This window comes from Callithrix jacchus, chromosome 2 (assembly GCF_049354715.1).
Source record: "Callithrix jacchus isolate 240 chromosome 2, calJac240_pri, whole genome shotgun sequence".
Taxonomy (NCBI): Eukaryota; Metazoa; Chordata; class Mammalia; order Primates; family Cebidae; genus Callithrix; species Callithrix jacchus.
In genome coordinates, this window is record NC_133503.1 from 142,486,104 (window position 1) to 142,511,190 (window position 25,087).

The 25,087-nt window shown below is 39.9% G+C and overlaps 1 protein-coding gene, 1 long non-coding RNA gene and 1 pseudogene across 22 annotated transcripts in view; 2 read left to right on the forward strand and 1 right to left on the reverse strand.

Annotated features, from left to right (window-relative positions):
- MAST4 (microtubule associated serine/threonine kinase family member 4) overlaps nt 1-25,087 on the reverse strand; it is a 581,015-nt gene that overhangs the window by 170,095 nt on the left and 385,833 nt on the right. For 2 of the 21 annotated variants that reach the window (XM_035291507.3, XM_035291501.3), the window contains exon 1: nt 2,681-3,108. The exons of 18 other annotated variants lie outside the window; for them this stretch is intronic. In XM_035291507.3, coding sequence (XP_035147398.2) covers nt 2,681-2,772 — 92 coding nt within the window. In that variant the 5' untranslated portion in view covers nt 2,773-3,108. Of the gene's footprint in view, nt 1-2,680; nt 3,109-25,087 lie in introns of those variants that run through there. One more of the 21 variants, XM_078365418.1, reaches the window with a different exon arrangement.
- On the forward strand, nt 93-9,295 carry LOC118151527 (uncharacterized). Its single transcript, XR_004739887.3, has 3 exons — nt 93-495; nt 1,094-1,184; nt 5,665-9,295. It is a non-coding gene; the product is annotated as an uncharacterized LOC118151527 (long non-coding RNA).
- Nucleotides 20,521-20,631, forward strand: LOC118151728 (small nucleolar RNA U3; annotated as a pseudogene).

Below are 25,087 nucleotides of genomic sequence, written 5' to 3' on the forward strand. Positions count from 1 at the left end.
CCATAATAAAGGTTTCCATGATGACAAGTTCTTCCATAATAAAGGTTTCCATGATGACAAGTTCTACCATAATAAAGGTTTAAGGTAAGTCTGAAACCATTCAAGCTCTTATTGAAGTGCTACAAATATTCTATCCTTATGGGTTCTAAGATGCTCATTCACAGGCTCAAAGCTGAATTTCACTCTTTGATAGAAGCAAGAAGCTGATATTAAAGTAAAAGCTAAGATAAAGTCCTCCGGATTACAATGTTAATCAGAACAAATAGCTGGGAGAAAATATTCAAAATGAACAGTCTGTCACTGAAGTCAGCAAGTGTGCAGAAAAGGAACTAAATTTGGGCATGGGAGACATCCCAAGGGTTAAGGCATATCTGATTGATGGTGAGAACAAAGTGTCCTCACCTGGACACCAGGGATGCCCTCATTGAGGGTGGCAAAACAGGACAATGTGGGAAGAAAAAGGTCCTTTGGAAAGGAGACAAACTACTCAGCCAGGTAAGAAATGGGGTTAGACTAGGAAAAGGAAACAGGATTTAGAACAGTTAAGGGAAATCCATCCCAAAAGGGGTAGTCACAATGTAAGCACATGTTTTACGTCCTTAGGGGAGGACATGGAGCCAGAATTGATCACTGTGTGCAATAGCCACATATACTGCCCTGGAGATGAGAACACCTGCCCTTCTGAATCTACGTAATAAATACAAAGCAATGCTAGCCCTTTGAGACAGACAATGACTCAATGGATATAGAGATGATCTTTGGGGTGTTTATTTCCAAACTGCAAAACCTAAAAATCTCCAGTAACAAATAGGCTGTCATAACCTCTACTCTTAAAAGAGAGAGAAGAAAATTCACTTTCCTTTATATTTTGCCAAACTGAAGATACGGGTTCATGACTTGGGGTGGAAACAGCTCACCCATTGCTCTCCCATTTTACTGTGAAGAATTCAGGTTACCTTAGAACCTACGCTCTCTGTCAGTGTGAGATGTCTGAATTGGAGTGTTCAGGCTGGATAGGTACTTCCCTAAAGCCAGGCTCAGAGCAGCCTGAGAATCCTCATGCATCTGACTCTCTCTGTATTACTGTCAACAGGTAGATAGGAAGAAGAAAGGCTCCAACTGCTCTACAGGTTAAGATACACACATGTGATGCCAGAACAGACTTCTCTAAGAACTCATTCCAGGTAAGAGTAGAGGCTGTACTGCGCCAGGATACAGTACTCAGAAATATTTAAGGGATTCTGTCAAGCTGAAATAGCAAGAAATTATGCAAATTATCACTATGAGGAGCAGTGGCCTAGTTCATATATAGCATGTACCTCTGTTCAACTTTATTAGTTGTCTTGGAGATTTGGTGCATGGCTGACACAACTTGAACAAAAATGAGCAATACGACAAGAGAGGGTCTCTGACCATATATGGCAGAATGAGAAAAACATTATTTAAATAGTGACATTATTTAAAAGGCACAACTACAGAATCCAACATAGTTTAGTGGTATCAACACTTTGAACTGCATCAAAAAGCAAACACGACTTTGAAACCTGCCAGATGTCTCTCTCATACACACAGGTGCACATGTGATTTGTGTATGCAACCATGTACATAAACAGTGTATATGTGTATTCCAGGATGTTTCTGAAATGTAAGAAACACCATGATAAATTTCGAAGGGAAAAAGTAAGTTTTCCAAAGCATCATATATCCACATTTATACTACAAAAACTTATAGGTATAACCAAAAAAGAACGAGCCGTTTTCTTGGGTTCTTTGAACACTGAAGCACAGAGATTGTGAAGCTCCAAATCTGATAGGCTGCATCCTGTTTATCTGACTGCACAGTTGCTCTCATGCATGTTCACATGTACATGCAAGGCAAGTTTTAAAGGAAAACGAAGAATCAGTATTAACACAACTCAGAGGGTGTGCCCCCTCTAAACCACAACAATCCTACTTTTCTGTGCTGGACACTGATGTGGTGAGAAATGCCTCCTTTAAAATCATAGTCTCTCAATACAAGTGTCAGCAGACTCTCGGAACTGCCTGTCACTTGTGGCATGAGCCTCATCTTGACTTTAACATTCTTTTTCTTTCCCTATCTTTTCCGTCAAATATATGTTACAAAATGAAAAGGCCAGTCCGTAATAAATGCCAGCAAACCACTGAAAAATCAAAATGACAAAGTTATGTAGCTCTGTCTCTCCACAGAGAGTATGAAATAGCTAACCTGGGCTATCCTTGCATCGTACATCTGCATCTTAGAAAGATCAAGTATTTAATAGAGAGGAACATCTGAAGGGCTCAACAAGAAGTACCAGAAGTCTCAATATCTGGGCGAATGAAATGGATAAACACGATCAAATCAAAGGGACAGACTTACACAAAGTACCTCCTCCTCCTCCTTCCTTTTTTCTCTCCCCACCTCTCACAAGGAAATGTCTTATTATCCACATTTCAAAAGGAGAAAAACTGTGAGCAGCACATTTATCAGGGTTACCCAGGAAACCACAAGGACGATGAAATACCTGAAGCATTGCCCGTCTCCTAGCAGGGCATAAACTTTTCCAAGTGTCACCCAATACACAAAACCCCGGCTCCTGAGGGGCTCAGGCAGCTCGGCCTGTGGGCCCCTAGGGAGTGAAAGCAGTCCCTCTCCAGGCAGAGATCCCCGCGTTTTTACCTTTGTGTTCGCCGAAGCCTGTTCCCACTCCTCAAATGAGGCAAAGTAAAGTTTGAGAGCACAGTCCAAAAATTAGGGTCAGACATATCCATTTCTTGCTTTCTTCAATTCACTGTGGGTTCAAGGCCATACGACCAAAATAGGGAGAGGGAAAAGAAAAAGGGAAAAAAGAAGACAAGACAAAAAAAATCCCAATTATCTACTCACTCCCTCCAGAGAAAACCTGATGGGAACTGTGATCTCAAGAACAACTTGGAGCATGTCTGAGAAGTACCCGTCCCGTCCTAGCCTTTAATTAACACACAGCCTCCTCTCAAAGGTCCGGGAAACTGATTTCCTCTCGGGTCTGCCCTCTCCTAGTCAGCCTCGGCCAGCTATAAACAGTAATTACAAGAGTTGAGCCGTGTGTTCTGCTCAAAACGCTGTCTGTGGGATTCAGTCCGAGGTACTTTGTCATCTGTTTGGCAGATACCATTCGCCGCTTCTGCGGGGGGCGGGGGAGACGACTATTTTGAGGCTTTGGTTCCGGAGGCTGTTGCTTATCAGCAAAACCATTCACATCCGAACATGCCCAGTGCCGAGTTTCCTTTTGGTATCTACATACAAGGAAAAGAATTTGAGTAGAAAAAGCTGCTCTTGCCCTCCCCTCCAGAAGAAAACGGAAACTTGAAAGCACTTTTTAAAAATGGGCCTATTGGAGGACTTGACCCTGACACCTTTGTGGACCCTTACAGGGTCCGGCTGGAAGGAGGCGGCGGCAGGGCCCTGTCCCCGGCCAGCCTGGTGGCCGCGCCCCCAGCTTCCCACCCGCCCTCCCCTAACCCCCAGCGTCCCGGCTCCCCTCACCAGCCCCAGCCGCCTCTGGGGAGCAGGGGCTCACGGGAAAAAGAGCAGGCAGCCTCGGTGCGACCCCAGCAGGCACCGGGACAGCCCCGCAGCCTCCACTGTTGCTCCCCCGTCCCGAAGCCTGGAATGGATCCGTCCCCGAAATAAATAAAGAAACCCGACGCGGCTCCGGGTGTGTGCAAAGCGCACCCGAGGCCAACCTGTGATTCACCGCGGGAGCCGGGGAAGTCCACCGTGACTCCTCTGCCCGGACGCCGCTGGTTGTGTAGGAAAAGCACGCGGTCGGGAAGCCACAGTCACTGAAAACCTCAGTAAACTAAATTTATGAGTTTACATCTGTTCCATCAGTGACCATGGTGCACACCTGTTTGGCTTCACGGCCAGCAACTAAAGATCTAGGTAATGGTCAGTCACGACGTGGAAAGACACTACCTGGCATTTCTGTGGCAAATGCTATAAGTAGTGCCCCTTCAAGTACGTTAGACCTTGAAAGGACGGAATGAAGGGGGGGCTGAATCAATGTTCTTGTTATTCATTTAGAAGAAAGGCATGGTATTTAAATATCTTCCTCCATCTATGAATGTTTGCGTGAAGTACATAAAGAAAAAAATAATTTAAATTAGCTGTCTTAAATCTGGTGTAATATGGCAAGAAATACTATATCAAAAATATATATATTCAGCAAAAATAACCTCTAAAAATGGCCTAGTCCATCCAGTAAATACTAGGAACAAACTCGCTTACAAAAATTGGAGGATAAAGAGAAGGTAGAGGGTCTGTCCACTGACAAGGTAGGTGGGGTAAACAAAAAGCCTGCTGTGGGATCTTCTTTATCTAATTATTGTGGCCTACATTAGAAAGAAGAAAGACAAGACCAAAAAACAAATCCCAATTATCTACTCACTCCCTCCAGAGAAAACCTGATAGGAACTGTGATCTCAAGAACAACTTGGAGCATGTCTGAGAAGTACCCGTCCTGCCCTAGCCTTTAATTAACACACAGCCTCCTCTCAAAGGTCCATGAAACTGATTTCCTCTCGGGTCGGCCCTCTCCTAGTCAGGTGACACAGAGTACTGATTAAGAGCAAAAATCGTGGGTCTGAATTCTGGATACAACACTTATTATGGCTTTAAATATCTTCCCATTTTCCCCAACTGCAATATTGGGTCCATAATAGGACCAACCTCTAAGAAGCTGATATACATAAATGAAGGGGAGACAGCATACATTAACCCCTTCATGCAATGTCTACACACACACTGCACATAAATGTTAGCTGTATACAGACACTAAAAGAACACTATGTTGACAGATATAAGACTGGAGCATCTTTGGGAGGCCGAGGCGGGTGGATCACGAGGTCAAGAGATCGAGACCATCCTGGTCAACATGGTGAAACCCCGTCTCTACTAAAAACACAAAAAAATTAGCTGGGCATGGTGGCGCGTGAAGGTAATCCCAGCTACTCAGGAGGCTGAGGCAGAAGAATTGCCTGAACCCAGGAGGCGGAGGTTGCGGTGAGCCGAGATCGCACCATTGCACTCCAGCCTGGGTAACAAGAGCGAAACTCTATCTCAAAAAAAAAAAAAAAAAAGACTGGAGCAGAGGACACCCCACAATGTGCTTCTTTCTACTCTCTAGGGTCTTCAACATGTCTCTACCAGGGCGCTGATCACACTGCATATAATTCACTGTTTACTGCTGTCTTCCCTATTAGTCTGGGTTCCTCAAGGCTAAAGCCACATTCTATTGATCTCCATATTTTCAGAACTTGACAACTCCTGGGTTTATATAGGCATTTAATATCCTTTTTGAATGGATACTTCAGAAGCCCAGGTATCTCTTATTTCTCTTAAGATGTACTGAAACTATTAGTACTAGTAGATATGTTAATTTTTCTCAAAGAATACTGAATTTTTAAGAATTCCATGAAGACGTTGTTAAATTCTAAATACTTTCTCGTATTTACTTATTTTTATCTATATCATATAGCTGGAAAGATGGCAGTGCTAACATTCCTCTGGTCTTTACATGGCTATAAGAAATGTCACAATCAAACCCAAGGAGAATTCCCTTTGAGTCCCATGTCCCCTCCTAAAAGTAGGCCCAGATAATAACTTTTTGTGCTCACTTGTAGGTATCCAAGATCAAGAGGGATAATTACATATGATAGAATGCACAGAGAAGAGTAATCAAGGTGGACATGAACTTGTGCTATGTAAGTTATGGGTTGAAGAACTCTGTGTGGAAAGCAGAGAAGAAAAAACTTAGGGAACAAGCAATAGTTGAGTACAACCATGTGAAACTACAAGAACTGTGTGAGAGAGGGTTTGGATCCAAAGATGAAAACAGCTGAAACAAGAGTGGATTTTCTATAGAGCTGTTTGAGCAGAGATAACTTGAAGATGATACAGTGGGTAAAACACAACCTCTAGGTGGTTTGAAGACCTCAGGACATCAGTACCTCCCCAAACTCTCATATGCTCTATAGTTTTTCTAGAAATGCCCATGTATTGGGACATAACCTATAAAGATGATAGCAACTAAAATGGATAAATCAATGACATAAAATGTTTTTTTCTGCTCTTGATTAAATAACAAATACCCCGATCTGCAAGGATCAGATGTTATTACTACCTCTACTCTTTGCATTTTGAGAAAGCCTCTACAAAAATTCTCAGAGGAATGGGTAAAGACATAAGTATTTTTAACTACATATACTTTAATATATATTTGCATTTAGAAGGCTTGGGAGGATTTGGGTTGTATCCAAACTGAAAAAATAAAAATAGGTTAAGTGCATGAGGAGCCAGAATGAATTATATAGTGAGTGAAAGTGGCAGATACATTCCCACACTCATGAAAAGTAGATGTGACACTTAAGTGTGACTTGTCTTCTAACCTGTTTGACTTGATTTGGGAACATATGATTCAGAAGGTAGAACAGTCAGTGAGCACAAGAATTAAAATTGTCAGAACTACTGACATTTTCCTACAAAATAATTATATGGGCAGAAACTACAGTTGCAACTGCAGTAAAACTCAACTGCAGAACAAAGAGGGAACTGAAATTACTGGAAATCCCCCCTTTTTTTTTTTTTGAGACAGTCTAACTCTGTCACCAGTCTGGAGTCCAGTGGCGCAATCTTGGCTCACTGCAACCTCTGCCTCCTGGGCTCAAGCAATTCTCTTGCCTCAGCCTCCCAAGTACCTGCGACTACAGGTGCATGCCAACACACCCAGCTATTTTTGTATTTTTCGTATAAACGGGGTTTCATCATGTTAGTCAGATGGTCTTCATCTCTTGACCTCATGATCTGCCTGCCTCAGCTTCCCAAAGTGCTGGGATTACAGGCGTGAGCCACCATGCCCAGACCATAAATTCTGAAGACTATAGCTGGTCTAGGTCAATATACAGATATTTAGCAAGATTTTCTATTGTGTAACAACTAAGCCTATACAACAATAGACAAGCTTTGTGATTCAAAATTTTCATTCATTTAATCAGGATGATATTGTCAGCCATCGGTTTTATAAGGTAAATGAAACTGAAAAATAAGCTTGTTATCCTGATAAAATGCATGCTTAGGAATAAATAAGTATTTAAGAAAGGTTCAAATCCTTCACTATTACCTCCCCTTGCACATACAAACAAAATGCCAGGTCCTTTTTCCTGACTTGAATTCTGTCTACTGCCCACTTACTGACACAGGCCCTTTAGGAAGGGGTTTTATCCGGTCCACATAGAACAATATTAAAAGATAATATGCCTGGAGTCTTGTCTTGAACTTAGATTCTATGAAAAGGCTCAGTTTTCTAGTGTGGATGTGAAGTCAGCAAAGCTGTCAGCTCCCTGTGCAGGACACTCGAGCCATGAGGCCATCCCCAATAAGACACTAAGGAGAGTGGGGTTGATGCTGAGATTTCATAAGTACTCCACCTGACCCTGGCCTGGTCTAAGGATTTTGCCCTAAACTAACTTTGACCTCTTCCCATTCCCATTTTCAGAGCACTTAGAAGTGACAAATTCCCCAAAGCTGTCCACACCTTCAAGTCCACTTTGATCACTTTCTAAATGCAGTCTTGAGAGTTCGAGGCTAGAACTGTGAACTGCAAACCAGCTGTCCTAAATGAGCAATCCTTTTGATCCATTTGTACATCCCAAGAAATAAAATTTAGTACTGGGATAGAAATGGGAAGAAAGGGCCGGGCGCGGTGGCTCATGGCTGTAATCCCAGCACTTTGGGAGGCCGAGATAGGTAGATCATGAGGTCAAGAGATCAAGACCATACTGGCCAACATGGTGAAACCCCATCTCTCCAAAACAAAAAAAAATACAAAAATTAGCTGGGCATGGCGGCCCGTGCCTGTAGTCCCAGCTACTCGGGAGGCTGAGAAAGGAGGATAGCTTAAACCTGTAAGGTGGCAGTTGCAATGAGCACAGATCGGACCACTGCACTCCAGCCTTGGCAACAATGAGTGAAACTCTGTCTCAAAGAAAGAAAGAAATGGGAAGAAAGTTACATCAATGAGGAACAGGCTGACAGAAAGCGTTTCTAGTGTTAAACAAATTAGCACTCACATTGCTAAAATATAGAGGAAGATAAAAAGATAGATGAAAATGAACTTGTAGAGATAGGTCTAAATGCTGAAAACTTAGATAAGAGTCAGGGTTGTAGTATCCTGGAAAATACCAAAAAAAAATGTTTTTTAAATAAGACCACAGGGTAAGAGACATTCAGATTTTTAAAGTGAATGAGTAAAATAAAGAAAACATTAACCTGGAAGCGAGAAAAGGAAAAGGAAAAAAACCAAAGGAAACAAAATAAGAATTCTATTTCCTGACAGGTTTAGCAAAGAACTATGCAATCCCCAAAGGTGGTATAAAGGATACAGTCTAAAGCAAGTAAAAGACAGGCTGAAGACTGGCCAGAATGGGAAGAGAATGCAAGGTCTTTCTCAGGCATTCTCTGGATCCCAGGAAAATCAGAAACACAAAAGGATTAGCATAAAACTTAACAAAATCTAAGAGAAGCCAGGGCATGGTGAGTGACTTATTGATATGTATGCCTGATAAGTAGAGTAGAATACACATGCCCATAGGCCTGGGGAAGGTGCAGAATCAGGTCTTGAAAGCACACTCCAGCACTCTATCTTCTGACTTTCAAGCAGGAGAAGTTCCTGGGAGAAGTCCCATGGCTTAGTCCCCCAATAGAGTTCCTGTAGGAGAAGAGATGGATGCACTGTCAGAAAACGCATGGCATCCTTACAGGGAGGAAGGGGTCATGCAAAAGAAGGATACTACTGGGCAACATCCAGAGATAAGTGTATCTCTCCATTCTAAAACAGCTGTCTGGAAGATCCATCAGTAAACCACGTGGAGCACTGGCCTCCAGCCCAGACAGCAATCCAATTATGAAGTCGAGAGCAACACTTGGAGATCAGTGCATCACCTGACAAACAGAAAACCTAACTCCTATCTTGTTTTAAGACCAACCTTGTTGTCACTTTAGGCAGATCTTCAGGGGAGCCGCTGCTTCCCAATGAATTAGATATCCCTCTACTGGGCTCTGCTCATGAGCGCTCCTCCATGAAAGGGTTCTTGCACTGTATCAAAATCCAAATAGGTCTATGCACATTAGCAGTCCCTATTAGAGTAAGAGCTACTTGAGGGCAGGGGCTTTATTCCCTCTTCTTTAAACCATCACTATCATCATTGGGATGAATATTAAGCCAAGGAAGAAAGGAAAGAAAAGATAGAGAAAGGACTGGGGGGTGAAGGGGTGGGCAGGGGAAGGAAGATAGTGAGGATGGATTTGGTCCAGGTTAGAAAGATGTGTAATAACAAAGTTAGGGCTATGTGCCTAATATTTTAAAGACTGTATGCGTTTTAAAAAGCTTTTTCTGTCCATTTCAATTTCAGTTTCATGGGTCCATGAGTCCATTCCATTATCTATATAAGCTGTACCTATTAGGCAGGTCTATTGTTTCAAATTTCAAAATCTAAAAAAAAAAAAAAACTATGATATGTCATGAATTGTGTTTATGTTTAAATATACAAGTAGTTGTGTATGAAAAGCTAAATCCTTTTTGATGGTAACAGTGAACCCCAGTTACTAATCATTGCATTAGACGCTCAATCTGGAATTAACTTCAAGGACAAGGTGCTTCTTGATCCAAAAGCTTGGGTCTAAGGTACATCATTTTTTATACTGCTCTTGAACATGAATTATAGTGCAATTATAAGAAGTGTCAATTTGGTTTAAGTGGGTCAGCATGGTTATATTTAGCCCTTTAGTAGCTGACACTAAGACCTTTCTGTAATTTAAGATTAAGGTTAATTTACCCGTTCTTCTTTTCTTGAATATTTTTTCCAGGTCATACATCTAAAGTTATGGAAAATTATGCCATTAAAATGAGAAGTATGAGTTTCCATCAAAGTACCATACAGGGAGCATATACAGAGGTAGAAATCACATGGTTCTCTAACAATAAGAATTTCCTTCCATTGCTAAGATCGATTCCAATTATTCCACACATCAGAAAATACAATATGTCAGAGAGGACATGAAGTTATTTAGTCAAGGAGTTCTCAAGCAAGCTTTAGTACCTATATTTATTAAGTTTTATCAGTTCTATACCAACAAAAAGTTTAAAAGAAATGTTAATGCATAGGGATTTGAAATCCCTATAATGTCAGACATGAAAAGTGTTAACTTTGACTAGTTATCATAAAATGTAATTAGAACATCAATCAGGTCAGGCGCAGTGGCTCACACCTCTAATCCCAGCACTCTGGGAGGCAGAGGTGGGTGGCGCACCTGAGGTCACGAGTTCAAGACCAGCCTGGGCAACATGGTGAAACCCTGTCTCTACTAAAAAATACAAAAAATTAGCCAGGCATGGTGGTGGGTGCCTGTAATCCCAACTAGTTGGGAGGCTGGGACAGGACAGTTGTTTGAACCTGGGAGATGGAGGCTGCAGTGAGCTGAACTCACACCATTGCACTCCAGCCTGGGTGACAGAGTAAAATTCTGTCTAAACAAAACAAAACGTAATTCAAGTATCAATTTTACCTGTTTTACTGCTAAAAACTAAAAAAAATAATGTTGGTGAGGGCATAGGGAAGTAAGTACTCTCTACTAATTTCTGGAAAGCAATTTGGAGAATGAAAACATATACACAAATACACCTATATATGATCACATACATATATATACATGTAGTAGGCATATATCTGTATGTGTCCAAACACATATATAAATGCCTGTATCCATATATATGTACATATAATATACACATACACACATATATTTGAATAATGATACATTTTATGATAACTAGTCAAATATTTGCATAATTTTATATGCAAAATTTATACAGAAGATATAATCAAGTATGCACACAAAGATTTGTGGATATGGAAATTATTTTCAGAATTCCTTATAACAGCATAATATTGGGGGAAAAGCCAAAAGTACAAGACAAGAGCAATTGTTAGTAAATCCTAAAAAAGTCATAAAATAGAATGTTAGAAAACCAGTAAAGACCATTACAGTAGGCTAAATAATAGATTCCAAAGATATCCAGGTTTTAATCTTTGGAACCTGTGAATATGTTACCTTACAAAGAAGACTTCTGCAGATGTAATTAAGAATTTTGAAATGAGGAAATGGTCCTACGTTATCCAGGTGGGCCTTAAATGTCATCCCAAGTGTCTCTATGAAAGTGAGGCAAAGGGATATTTGAAGAAGGCAGCAATGTGGCACTGAAGTGAGATGCTAGGCTGCTGGGCTTGAAGATGGAGGAAGGGGCCAAGAGCCAAAAAATGCAAGGAATGCAGCTCTAGGAGCTGGAGAAGGCAGGGAAACAGATTCCATCTCAGCATTTCTAGAGGGAGATCAGCCCAGCTCACACCTTGATTTCAGCACAAGGAAATTGATTTCAGACTTCTGACCTCTAAAATTCTAAGAGAATAAATAAATATAAGCTAGTTTCTTACAGAATAAATAAATATAAGCTACTTTGTTACAGTAACCAGAGGAAACTAAAACAATGATATCTTTTTAAAAAATGTAATAAATGGGAAATGCTCCTGAATATTTTAAAATCAGGAAAAACTGAAGTTCTATGATTTACATTGTTTAAAATATATATATAATTGTATATGAATAAAAATGATGGAAATCAACAAAGTTGTTTTTTTTTTTTTTTTTTGAGATGGAGTTTCGCTCTTGTTGCCCAGGCTGGAGTGCAATGGCATGATCTCCACTCACTGCCACCTCTGCCTCCCAGGTTCAAGCGATTCTCCTGCCTCAGCCTCCTGAGTAGCTGGGATTACACGTGCCTGATACCACGCCCAGCTAATCTTCTGTATTTTTAGTAGAGACGGGTTTTCACTATGTTGGCCAGGCTGGTCTGAAACTCCTGACCTTGGGCAATCTACCTGCCTCAGCCTCCCAAAGTGCTGGGATTACAGGCATGAGCCACCATGACCATCCAGCAAAGTATTTTTAAATAACATCGATAAGTACAGAATTATGACTTATTCTTTTATACTTCTTAATGGTTTTTACAAGTGTGTGTGTGTGTGTGTGTGTGTGTACACGTATGTGTGTTCTTTTAGAGAGCATCTTGCTCTGTCTCTTAGCCTGGAGTGCTAAGAGACAATCATGGCTCATTACAACCTGCAACTCCAGGACTCAAGCAATACTCCTGCCTCAGCCCCCAAAGTGTTGGGATTACACATGTGAGCCAATGTGCTATGCCTAGGTTGTTTTACGGTTTAAAAATTTTCTGATTTCCAGGAGCCAGACATTTGACAGTCCTGTTATCATGATCTGAAAGTTCAAGTTCCTGAGAATTTTAGAATACTTTGAAGAGTTTACAAACTTAAGAAATAAAATACACTTTTACTCTGGTATTTTCATAAAATTTGATTGTTATTTTTTGACACATGAAATAATGCATATGTATTAATGAGAGCTCTATGAGTCTTGAAAATAAATACTAAAATTGCTTTTAAAAAGTCTTTCCTACTCCCAGGAATTTTACAATATAAAAATGAAAAATATCTCTGTTTTCTACATATAAATCCTTGCCTGTCTATGGCAACTAGGCAAATGAGTATTTTCAAAGCTGACTGTGTTTTAAATCCACACAGTGCTTTGCTTTTGTTTGAATATATGTACCATTATTTGTAGATTGGTGAGGCTGTGCATTTATGTGAACAATTTTGAATTCCAGACCTGCTTCCTCTGCTGTGTTGTATAATGAAAGCTTTCTTTCACTGCTCAAAAAAATCAACTCTTGAGAAGCAAACTTACTTTTAACATTACCCAGACATGTATATGATAAAAAATAATGCTCTTCATTTCAAAGAATTAAATAGCTATAATTTGGGATTACTTCCTCCTTTCTCCAAAACACACAAACTTGTTATTTTCCCTGAGACTAGATAATTCAGTTTTAACCTTCTTTATATAGTTAGACTGAGAATACGAAAAGATAAAGACAACATTTCTGGTGCTGACCATAGAAATATTCTTGTATTCAATGTACTGTCACACATGTTATAGAAGACAACTATACTAAAGTCCCTGGTGATAAAAAAACTTTAAAGAAAGTTACTCCAGTTAATAGGAACAAGAACAACAGCCAGTCAGGCCACCCAATAGAGCGACAGATGAGTCATGAATAAATGAATATGAAAAAAGAACTGTCTTTTTAAGTAGCATTTAGAAAATGAAGCATGTACAGAATTATAAAGGAGGTTAAAATGTGAAGGAAAAAAAAAACAAATGATGTGTACACAGCAGAAATAGAAAAATGAAGAGAAAAGCAAATCCCACTTAAAAGTGACTGAAAAATACACTAGCTAGATTGGAAAATTGGAAAATGGCAGAAAATTGGGTAAAGGTTTTCACTCTATATAAAATGATGAAGGAACAATAGATTTTCATGCTTTCTCCTCATTTCCCATGACCCTGGTCATGGCTTCTGAGATCTCCCGTGTAGATGAATGCAGTACCGTTCCTTTCTCTTGGTGCTTCTCACTGTCAATGCGAAGCCATTCTTTCAGAATTGCTCAGCTCAAACATGTGCATGCAGTCATATCACTCTCCCATGAAACAAAGTTGAATGGATCCCCATTGTTCCACAGCAATATTTCTCCATATATGGTTTCTGTCTTACCATCACTGAATCATCTGGAGTGCTGGTTAGAAATGCAGATACTGGTGCGGGATCATCTGCACACCTGTCGATTCAGAAATTCTGGAAGCACAGCCCAGAAATCTGCATTCTACCAATATGTCCAGGTGATTCTTAAAATTTGAGAAGTACTCCACAAAAATATCAAAACCTCTTTTAATGGAATACTTTATGCTATGATCCCTTGTTATTTGTCCTGCCTCACCCCTTAATATGTGTCCTCTGTCATTTATGTACCTGCCAGAAATATTGAATTACTTTAAGCTCCTCAGACCCGGTAAGCTCTGCCACACCTCGCTTTTGCACATCCACACCTTCGCAGACCTTTGCCATGCCTTTGCCTTGCCATGCCTTTGCACATCCTGTTTCTTCTTCCTAGAATTTCCAGCTCCTCTGCTTGGAAACCTTCTGCACTTCTTTCAAGTATGAGCTGTAAGGTCACCTCTCCAGTGATATGGTCTTGACTTTTTCCTGCAGACATAAATGTTTTTTTTCTCCTGGATCCCCAGTGAATGTTATTCATATGCATGCCTCTTTTATAGCAATCATTCCACTGTAGCACAATTATGTGGGTTTCCAGGTCTAATTCCCTGCTATGCTTAAAGATCTCCAAGTACAAGGAAAATTTCTATTCATCTGTGTATGTCTCAAAGTACACAGCAGACACTCAGCTGAATGAATGGTTGCACACTCATTTTTTTCTAAGGTTAATTAAAAACAAAAACAGTTATTTTTCTATTTCTCCAACTTCTACAGATAAGCCCTAAGGGCTGCTTCCAAAATCAGTTGCCTTTGTCAATTGGCTGGATGATTTTCTTTTAAAGAACTATCATTATTGACAATCTGCATAATGAGTAATGAAATGAACAATAAAAAGTCAATGACATTCAGGCATATTTAAATGGTTAATTAATAAATGAACCAAAAACCACTATTGGCCTTTTACTTTCCTTCTCAATAAGTATGGCTGAAGTACAGCATTATTTTGTCTTCTCTAAAAAGATGAATAAAAACAGGAACTCGAGCAGGATGACCTTTTTCCAAGGTAGAAACTAAATCCTGCTGGAAACATGATCAACACATACAGCCACAGCAGAGAACAGATGAGAATCAAGAGTGCTACACTGACAGTGCTCAAGGTTTGCAATCTGCTGGCTACCACCTCACAGTCTGGGGCTCCCCACTCAGAAATATCAGCTCACACAGAGAAACCTTCCACTGTATTAGGAGGAGGTACAAAGTTGAACAGACTTCAGATGAGCTCATCTGAGTGATGTTTCACAATCAGCCCCCTCTGTTCATATCCTTTCCCAACACACTTCGGCCTCTTTCACAACTGCCAGTTCCTACATTTCATTCTTGCCTGTATTGCACAGACAATCAATTTCACCTAAGGCTTTAGATGAGATTGATGACTAAGAATTAATGCTTAAGAATTAATGTTTAGTTGATAATGAAGAAGTTGTGACCATCTAGCTGGGTTTACAGTTTAGAGGGGACTGAAAATTTTAGATGGAATACAAGGTTTAGGTGATGCAGAGTCTACCCATGACTTTGGAAGTCTGAATTTAGTAGATGATGCTACCTATCAGAATTTAGATACATGCTTCCCAAGGAGAGGTAGCCATCACTCCATCTCCCCATTTCTTTCCATTAGAGAAAACCAGAAGTGAAGATGCGAAATACTGAAAAGGCCACCAGTCCTTGATATAGACACTACCTCTTTTATTTTCCTCATAGTTATCAAGAGTAGATGGCTTATTTACTAATTATGCAGACACCAAAAATGATCATTATGAAGATTATATAGCATGGTAATATGTTACATAAAAAAAACAACAGAAAAAGTATATCTATGTTATGATTGCAATCATAAAATCATGTATGCATACAGAAAAAGATTCATAGGCACCTTAGAAAACTGGAAACAGTTCATCTTAAGTGATTTATTATTTTATTTCTGCTATCATTGTTTTATAATATATATTAAATCACATTATATATTTTGAGAGTGATTTCCAAGTCTTTAGTAACTTGCTCCATGACTATATTCATCTGCCTTGCTGCCAACTCATCTTCTCTGAAGGAACTATAACTACATTCAAATAACACTGCTTGATGCAAAACACACAGAAAAAAAGCAGGAGGGCCCAGGCTGTCTTTGGTGAGGGCTCAGGGAGGAGGCGCATCCTTCAATCGCTCAAAAATCCTAAACTATAAACTGCCTGGGGCTAAAAGATAAACATAACCACATTTAACATCTCGAGTGGCATCAGATACTGCCGAAGTCCTTTCTCTCCCCTTTCAGAATAATCATTTTTCTATTTATCCTTTGTATCTAGTATTATAGCGTCAGAAACATTACTGCAGAAATTATGGCTCAGAAAGATCCATCCAATGATTTTGTCCCAGAAAGAGGAGTGGACATGCTTCAGTGAGCTGCCAGGTATCTGTAAAGTACCTAAAACTTGAGCTATTGTCTGTTACTTTCAGCTTTATTGTGGAGTGACGCCTGCTGCACATAATAGAGAACACTGGCCCAGTCACCCAATCACAAAGGCTATTTCATATGTGCTTTAAAGATACAAGACAGGTAATAGTCTGGGTGAGTCTAATACCCATCTGTCAACATGGGACCAGGGGGTTATGCACATCATATAACATGTTAGTATCCAAACAAGGACAATTTTCAAGGAGAAGGGGAAAAGAACTCTTGGTGGCATTTCCTAAATATAAGCCATGCCAAAATTACTGAATTTTTTCAATGTGCTACTCTTCAAGGGAAGCAAATGAAAGAACAAGTGGGAAATAGTGAACAAATGAAGAGACCAGAATATGGAAACCAGCCAGCCAGGTTTTTTGTTTTTGTTTTTGTTTAAAGACAAACTCTTACTCTGTCACCCAGGCTGGAGCGCAATGGCACAATCTCACCTCACTGCAACCTCTGCCTCCCAGGTTCAAGCAATTCTCCTGCCTCAGCCTCCCTATACCTGGGATTACAGGCACCCATCACTGCACCCGGCTAAGTTTTGTATTATTTAGTAGAGATAGAGTTTCACCATGTTGGCCAGGCTGGTATTAAACTCCTGACCTCAGGTGATCCAACCGCCTTGGCCTCCCAAAGTGCTGGGATTACAGGCTTGAGCCACCGCACCCTGCCCCAGCCAGTTTTTATAATGTCAAAGTATCAGAAGACCGTTTCATGCCTGTAGTCTCTGTAACATCCCTTTTCTCAACTGACTGATATTTCAGAGCGGTTTAGAACATAATTTCTTCTTTGAGTGGGGTAGCAATTTAAGGTCCTAAATTTGAGTCATTATTTTTGAGAAGCTTTCACTGAAATAATTCTGAACCTAGTTTTTTATCCAAAGAATTAGCATTTCAATGGAAAATAACTAAATTCATAACTATTTCTCTCAGAAATAGTCCAATAAATAAAACAATATCTGTTTCCCCAAAGAAATCACATGTAATCTATCGGTCCAATTTCCAGAAACTCTAGATTTATACCTAGAAACTTACAAATCCAGTTAAGTAACTTAAGAAAAAGTCTCATAGAGAAACATGACCAGATAAATTTATCAACAACTGAGAGAAGTAATATAGAATGGTCATATGGCTCTTTAAATGTGAATATAAACGAACTTAATAAATGGATTTTTTTTGTGATGGAAGACAAGGCCTCTATCTCCCAGGCTGGAGTGCAGTGGCACAATCATAGCTCATTGTAGCCTTGATCTCCCTGGCTCAAGGGATCTTCCCACCTCAGCCTCCCTAGTAGCTGGGACCACTAATTTTTTTTTTTTAATTCTGTGTAGAGTAGAGGTCTCCCTATGTTTTCCTAGGGTGGTATTGAACTCCTGGGCTCAAGTGATTCTCCTGCCTGCCTCAGCCTCCCAAAGTGTTGGGATTATGTGTGTGAGCCACCATCCCCAACCTAGACTGTATTTCTAACTGTGGTTTATTATTGATTTCCAAACAAAATCAATAGTTTCTAACACCATATACATTTTTAAAGAGGTCTTTAAAAGAAAACAAGCATGAATAATAGAAATCCATTGATAATTTACAAACTTCATTTTATGAAATTATCTTAACTTCTTACCATAGTGAATTTTCCATAGATCTGTCAACAGCTGGCAAATTCTAATCTCAATCCTCTGTGTCTCCCTACGAAACCTGTGAGGGCTTGCCGGAGAGCACAGAAATGCCCTAAGGTGGAGATCAAGAATCAAGCTACAAAAGCACATTTCTCAGCTCATTTATTTATGTATATCTGGTATCTGAATATCTTGGCATTGATTACAAATTTAAAGAATATGAGAGATGAAGTAAAAATCCTTTAAAACAGAGATTTAAGATAGTCTAAAAGTTCCTTCATATTTTTACTAAATAAAACTATCACATTTTACATATCCTAGAAAAATGTTTCATTCCGGAATTGAAAATAATTTGCTTAGTGTGACTGTGTTGTTTATTGAAAATTATTTGAAATTCCCTTAAGTTTGTCCAAAACTGTATTTCTTTCTATAAGGGAACTGGTTTTAAAATGTCAATGGGGAAAAAATTATGCTTCACCATATTCACAGGGCTATGCTTGTTTGCGGATAGAGGTTTTGATCAAAGCCACAAACCTGCATTCCTGTTGTGCCTCCATTCCTGAATACCACAGACTGCCCAGTTTGCTTGAATGAATTCTGGGCTGCCACATGCCTCAGTGAGACAGTGAAAACTTCAGCTGATCAATGACTGGGTCAAACCACTCTGAAGACAAGCAGCTCTTCCACATGCTCAACACTAGGCCTATTTTTGAAGCCTTGATAAGAATAACTGGCTTCCTGAAGGGAAATTAAGGAGCCTAAACCAGATTATGAGCAAGCAGGTATAAGGAGAGGCAGGTGCAGTTTGAATATACTTCCACGAATCCCACTTAACAATGTCAAAGTCCTAGAAACTCTTACCTTTGGAAGTCCCATCTGACATAGTGTCAAACAAATTAAAATACACCAATATTCCACATAACATTTTTTCCTGTAAGTATTTTATATTTTCACTTCATATCTCAGTAATCCTCACACACAATTAGGAATTCTCATGAAGTTCAAAGATCTCAAATAGAAATTGTTTTCATATACAATGTTTCTGTGAGCATTGAATTTAACAATTAATGAAGTTGGTATGTTACATTTACAAATATGTCTTATTTCTCTGAATAAAGCTGTAAGCCACAACCTGATACTAGAAACGTTAAAATGTGAACAATGCAAGGTGGGTGGATCACTAGGTCAGGAGTTTGAGACCAGCCTGGCCAACATGGTGAAACAGTCTCTACCAAAAATACAAAAATTAGCTAGGCACGGTGGCACGTGCCTGTAATCCCAGCTACTTCAGAGTCTGAGCCAGGAGAATCGCCTGAACCCGGGAGGCAGAGGTTGCAGTGAGCCGAGATCATGCCACTGCACTCGAGCCTGGGCGACAGAGTGAGACTCTGTCTCAAAAAAAAAATTTTGATGCTACAATTTTCTTGTTGTGGTTTTCAACTAAAATCTCTCTCCTCTTTGTTGACTCAAGCTTGTCAAAACTCTGTGAATGTCTCTCGGTGCTTGAGAAACTGGGTGTAAGTGGAAAGGCAGTATTGTATAGTGCTTGAGAACATGGATCCTGGAACCACTGCCCATATTTTTAATTACAGCATCAGTAGCTTCTAGTTATGTGATCTTGGATAAGTTACTTAACCTCTAAGTACCTTAGTTTCCTGTTCTGTAAAATGGGAATATAGTACTTACCTCAAAGGACCATTGCTAGGATAGTATTTTTAAAGTATTTAAACGATGTATGATATTCCAGAAATGTTAGTCGTGTTGCTGTTATTTTATACCTAACAGAAAAATAGTTCTGGAAGAATCACTCATTTCCCCTAACAAAGCTGCTCGCCCATTGGAAGATGTCTTGAAAGAACTGGATGAACCCCAAATTTCAGGCAGGTATCTCCACATACCAAGCTCTAGTCCAATATTCTTAATTCTACCTTTTCCTTCCCAAAGTTTCTTCTCTAATAGAGAGAGAAAGGTAATCCCAATGCTAAAGATAACCACATTCAGGTTAAAGGTCAGTGACTAAGCACAGAATCAGAGATTAAGCACCTTTTCTTGCCCCAGAATAAATACTAGAGTGTCTTCCCTCTAGTGGCTGAAGTATACAATTACAACACCCCAGCTAACTTAATTTTTGAGGTCTGTTGTAATGGAAATAATTCAGAGGATGGTAAACTTAAGTGAAAAGTCAGCTTTAGGCCAGCTTTAGGAGAGCACAAAGGACAAAATAACAAACCACCGAGTTTTTTTTTCTTAATAAAGGAATTAAACATTTGCACAGTGTCATAATTATTAACCTCAGCATCACAAAAAGAGCAACTTTAATTAAATGCAAACTCATTGTAACTATTTGTGTCCTCTAACTATAGTCAGTGTAATCCACATAATAAATAGCTTTTTGTTTCCCTAAGTTTTTTAATGGATGGGGCTCATTAGTTTACATAATCATCCCTAAAACTAGGACAGCACTACCACTGTCACTCTGCAGTAAAATATTAATCCTACCAAACCAAATATTTGACATGATCTGCAGGGCTTGAAATATTTTCCTTAAACCATTAACTTCTCAGTGGTATAGGGAGACAAAATAAAGAGAAAGAAAAATACCACAGTTTTTCAGTACAGTTTTGTTACATAAGGAACATTTTACAAAGGAAACTGGATTTTCCTTAAGCATATTGAAATTAAACACCATACTTTAGGAATCATTTCTATAGTCTGTTACTTGAGAAGTTTCTCTGAACCTGTGGAGCACCTAAAAAAAAGTTAGAAAAAAAAGAGTATAGTAATTATTTTGAGCAGTTTATGTCCTAAGACATTCAGATGTCCAGGCCTCTAGCTCATCTGAAAAGTTCTGATTTTCAAAACACATTGAGCAGGATTCATCAGCATATTTTATATCTGGATGCCAATGAGGGAGGGTTACACCAAATAAACTATAAAAATGTGACTCCTTTTTCATATATAGAGTCATTTAAGAAAGCAAAAACATGTCACCTTCACGACACAGAAGACCTTCTGAAAACAAGGCTCTCGTTTCTTTCACATAAACTTTATACACACTTATACACATATTTGACTTAAAAAAAACCTCTGAGCTACAATATGTCCATTAGAAAACATTTTATTTTTTCAGGGTATTAAATACACAAGCATTGAGGAAGAAAGTTTATATAACCTCGGACTTAAGATTTTGAGAGGTGTGTAAGAGCACACACGTGTACATGCACATTTGTGTGAAACAAAATATAGACAGTTTTAGCTGGACAGGGCAGCTTACACCTATAATCCTAGCTTCTCAGGAGGCTGAGGTGGAAGTACTGCTTGAGGCCAGGAGGTCGGGACCTGTCTGAGCCACATAGCGAGACTCTATCTCTAAAAAATAAAAAATTAGCCTGGCATGGTGATGTGCACCTGTAGTCCCAGCTACTCAGGAGGTGGGAGGATCGACTGAATCCAGGAGTTGAGGCTGCGGTGAGCTATGATCATGTCACTGCTCTACAGCCTGAGCCACAGTGAGACCTTGTCTCAAAATAAATAAATATATACATTTTAAATGTATACATATATTTTTAATATGTCTACATGGAGAAAGAGAAAGTACTGGAAAGGAAAGAATATGATCTTTAGATATATTTTATTTAATGTGGTGGCAATTCATCCAAGGGGTGATGTTCTCTCAGCATTTGAACACACAGGGCTAAAAATAAACAGAGGAAAAGACAGAGTGATATGATGCACCTTTACAGATTTTCTTTCTAAAATAAAGAACAAGTATTTCTCTGTGTGAAAACATATGTATCCATACTGTCTACAAAATCAAGTCTCGCTTCAGCTCAGTTTCCCTTTCCACACTCTGCACATAATGTTTCTTCCTTCCCCTTCCCAGCACTGTGTTCCCCAGGGACCTGCCCTGCACTCTGCTTCCACTGTGACCCTGCCCGGCCAGCACTGGATGCCTCGCTAGCTCCTCCTCTCTTCCTCATAGACAACTTTTCATCCTCCTACATCCTGCTGAAACAGAATTAGACAGAATTAATCCTCTTTCCTCTGGTCTGTTATTATATTACAGCTGTTTTCATGTCTGTTTCATTTGAGGGAAGGTCATGGGTCACCCATCTTGGTAGCCCAGCCTCTATTGTGGGATCATTATCGACAATCAATATGTTTATAGGATGAATGAGTGGTTCTATACTGTGCTACATGTAGGTCTACATGTAGGTGACCTGAGTCTTTTTTAGAAGTAGGTGAAATGCAAGGAATAAATGAAGCTCAGGTTTCTCTTGCTGCTGTACTAACTGCTGGAGTTTTCACTACTGTGCTAAATACTTTGCCATTTTTTTTTTTCTAATTCTATGACATAGGAAGCGGCTCCACATATGAAAGTTATTTTTACCTTCTATGACTTTGTTGTGATTTCCCTTCCCATCCCGTACACCCTTGTTCCACTTACCCCAAAACCTAATCCTTCCTCTAAGCCCCACTTCCTAGCTTACCTATTCCAAACGCTTTTTCAGCTATACAGACACACACAAGCAGGCTACAGGTAAAAGGAAAATAAATAGTAGGTTGTAAAATCATTCCAGGCCTACTGCTTAGATAAGGCTGGCACTAAAAATAAACCTGATTTGGTAACAAAGAAGGGAAAGGCATCAAGAAGGATAGTTCTTAGTTCTTAGGTACCTTTCAGAGATCCAGAACTCCAATTTGCCCAGCAGGAAAGTCTAGGGCTTCTCGAGCTGCTGGCATGTTAAACGCCTTTGTCTTTGGTCGAACATTTTTTCCAGCACCTGCATTCTACCTTCTATTCACCTACCTCTCCTGAACCCTCCTAAAACTGGTCATTTAATTCCATGGCCTATGCACAGATGGGCACAAACCTTTCAGCATCACTCCACAGAGGAGACCACTCTCCTGTCTGAAACTCCTTCATTCTGCTTCTTTGAAACCACCTGCCTGGTCTTCCTCCTAATCTCTGGCCATGCCTCCTCTGGATTCTCAGCATGACATTTCAATCTGCAGTGTCTCAGGAATCTGTCCTGAAGCTACTTCTCACTAGCTGACTTCACCAGTCCCCTGGCCCTGTATACCACCTACTTGCCTAAAAGTCCCACATTTACTTCTCCAGACCTAACTTTTCCTTGGAATTCCAGACTCCACATGGGTATCATATAATAATCTCAAATTCAACACAAACTAAACAAAACTTTTAATTTTTTTCCATGATCCTGCTGCCTGCCCTCTTGAGTCTTCCCCACCTGTGTAAACAGAACCATGATCTTCCGTTAGTCCAGTGGACAATCTAGGATCCATCCTTGTTTTTGTCGTCTTCCTCCACTCCCCCAGCGCCCGCCGCCCCCATCCTCCAACTCATCTCTTGGCAAGCTCCACACATTTCCCCTTCCGAATACAGCCTGAATCCACCTACTTCTCTCCAATGTCACTATTTACCCCTACAGTCCGAGGCAACATTATCTGTCATTCTAAACTGCTTTTTGAGCTCAAACCACCCTCTACACAGAAACCAAGGAAACTTTAAGGAGGCAAATCCTATTATGTTATCACCCTACTTTAAAATATTAAGTGCTTTCCATGTATCTACGTAACAAACCTATACATTCTGCACTTATATCCCAGAACTTAAAGTAAAATAAAAAAATAAAAATATCAAGTGCTTTCTTTTCATCCTGCTTAAAGGAAAGCTCAACCTACCTACTCCAATTTATGAAGTCCCATGCACTTGGCCTCTCTGCCCACTCATCCACACGTGTGCCCTGTGCCCACACCACTCTTCTTCAGGTTGCTCCTGCCTTGGGTGGTCTCTTTACTTGGGAGGGTTTTGCTTTGGTTTTCTCATGGCTGTTGCCTTCAGGTCATTTAGTTCCAGCGTACATGCCACTCCTTCAGGAAGAAAGAAGCCACGGATTCCCCTGTTTTATTTCCCTGCAGCTCACTTGTCACTCTCCAGGGTTTTTCTGGTTTATGTAACATCCTCTTCTCCCAATCCCTGCACCCCACTAGGATATAAGCTCCATGAGAGCAGAGACTTTCTCTATTCTGTATGTTACTGTATCCCTAAAGCCTCGAACATAACCGGGCTGGTGGCAGATTCTCAAAAGCACTTGCTGAAAGGAAGACTGTGTGAATGAACATAGTGCCTCCTCTGTGTCACTAAACACTGTCAGGAGATTCTGAGAGGCGTGGTCCAGGACTGCTTTCTCTGTCCTCCTGTTTGAATTTAACAATATTTCACTTTATAAGCTCCATTCTCTGATGTCCTATGTTACATCTTTGTATTCCTCCAGGATTTCCACCTCTAATAAAGCTTTGTGTAAGTCATAACACTAGCATAAACCCTCTGTTGACAGATCACAACATTACATAAAAAATAACTACATCACAACATGTCATAAGCAAATACCTCTAATCCCTGCTCCTTCCCCTCCTCCTCAGTTTGGTACAAACTATTTACTAATCATTTCCCCTGTGCCTGCTACATAATGATCCTCAAACATGGAATGGTTCATGTTAACTTCCCCAATATACAGATGAGGAAACTGGCACTCAGAGATACTATGTAAATAGCCCCAAGTCCCTTAAAGCAAGTGTCATGCAAATGGTAGTTAAAATGTCTCAGAGGGAGGTCTAGGTATATTGAAATAACCTTCTCTTCACCATTAAAGCAGAATCCCTAGCTTCTATCAAAATCATAAAAATAATCAGTTCGAAAGTCACACATATAGATTCTGGAACAAGGCTAATCTATGGACATCTGAGATCATGGAAAAGTAGCTCCTCAGAGATAAGTGACATTAACTTTTGCCTCCAAAACTAAATCTATGCATTGGTTTGACCACAGATCTCACCCACAAATGCTGCCTGGAGCAGAAACTGATTACTCCTGACATTTCATATCCTACTAATGAAGAAGGTACACATAGCCATGAAGAGCACAGGAAAAGCTCCATGGCAGCAAAGGGTTGAAACTTTAAACTGTATCTACCTCCACGAAATGAAGTCAGCTACATAGTGCAGGCATGCTCACTGTTTAGCTCCCTAAATAAAAATGCTATATAAATGCTAGTTCCTCAATAAAAGCTATAACTCTCTGATGAGTGAGGCAGCATTCCTTGATATCTATTTTAGTGTAATTCAGATTGATATTAAAACTAAATCCAGCTAGACAATGAACCCTGTATAGTTGTGCAAATTAATCACCAGTAAAAGGGCACCATGCTCCAACAGTGGCTGCAG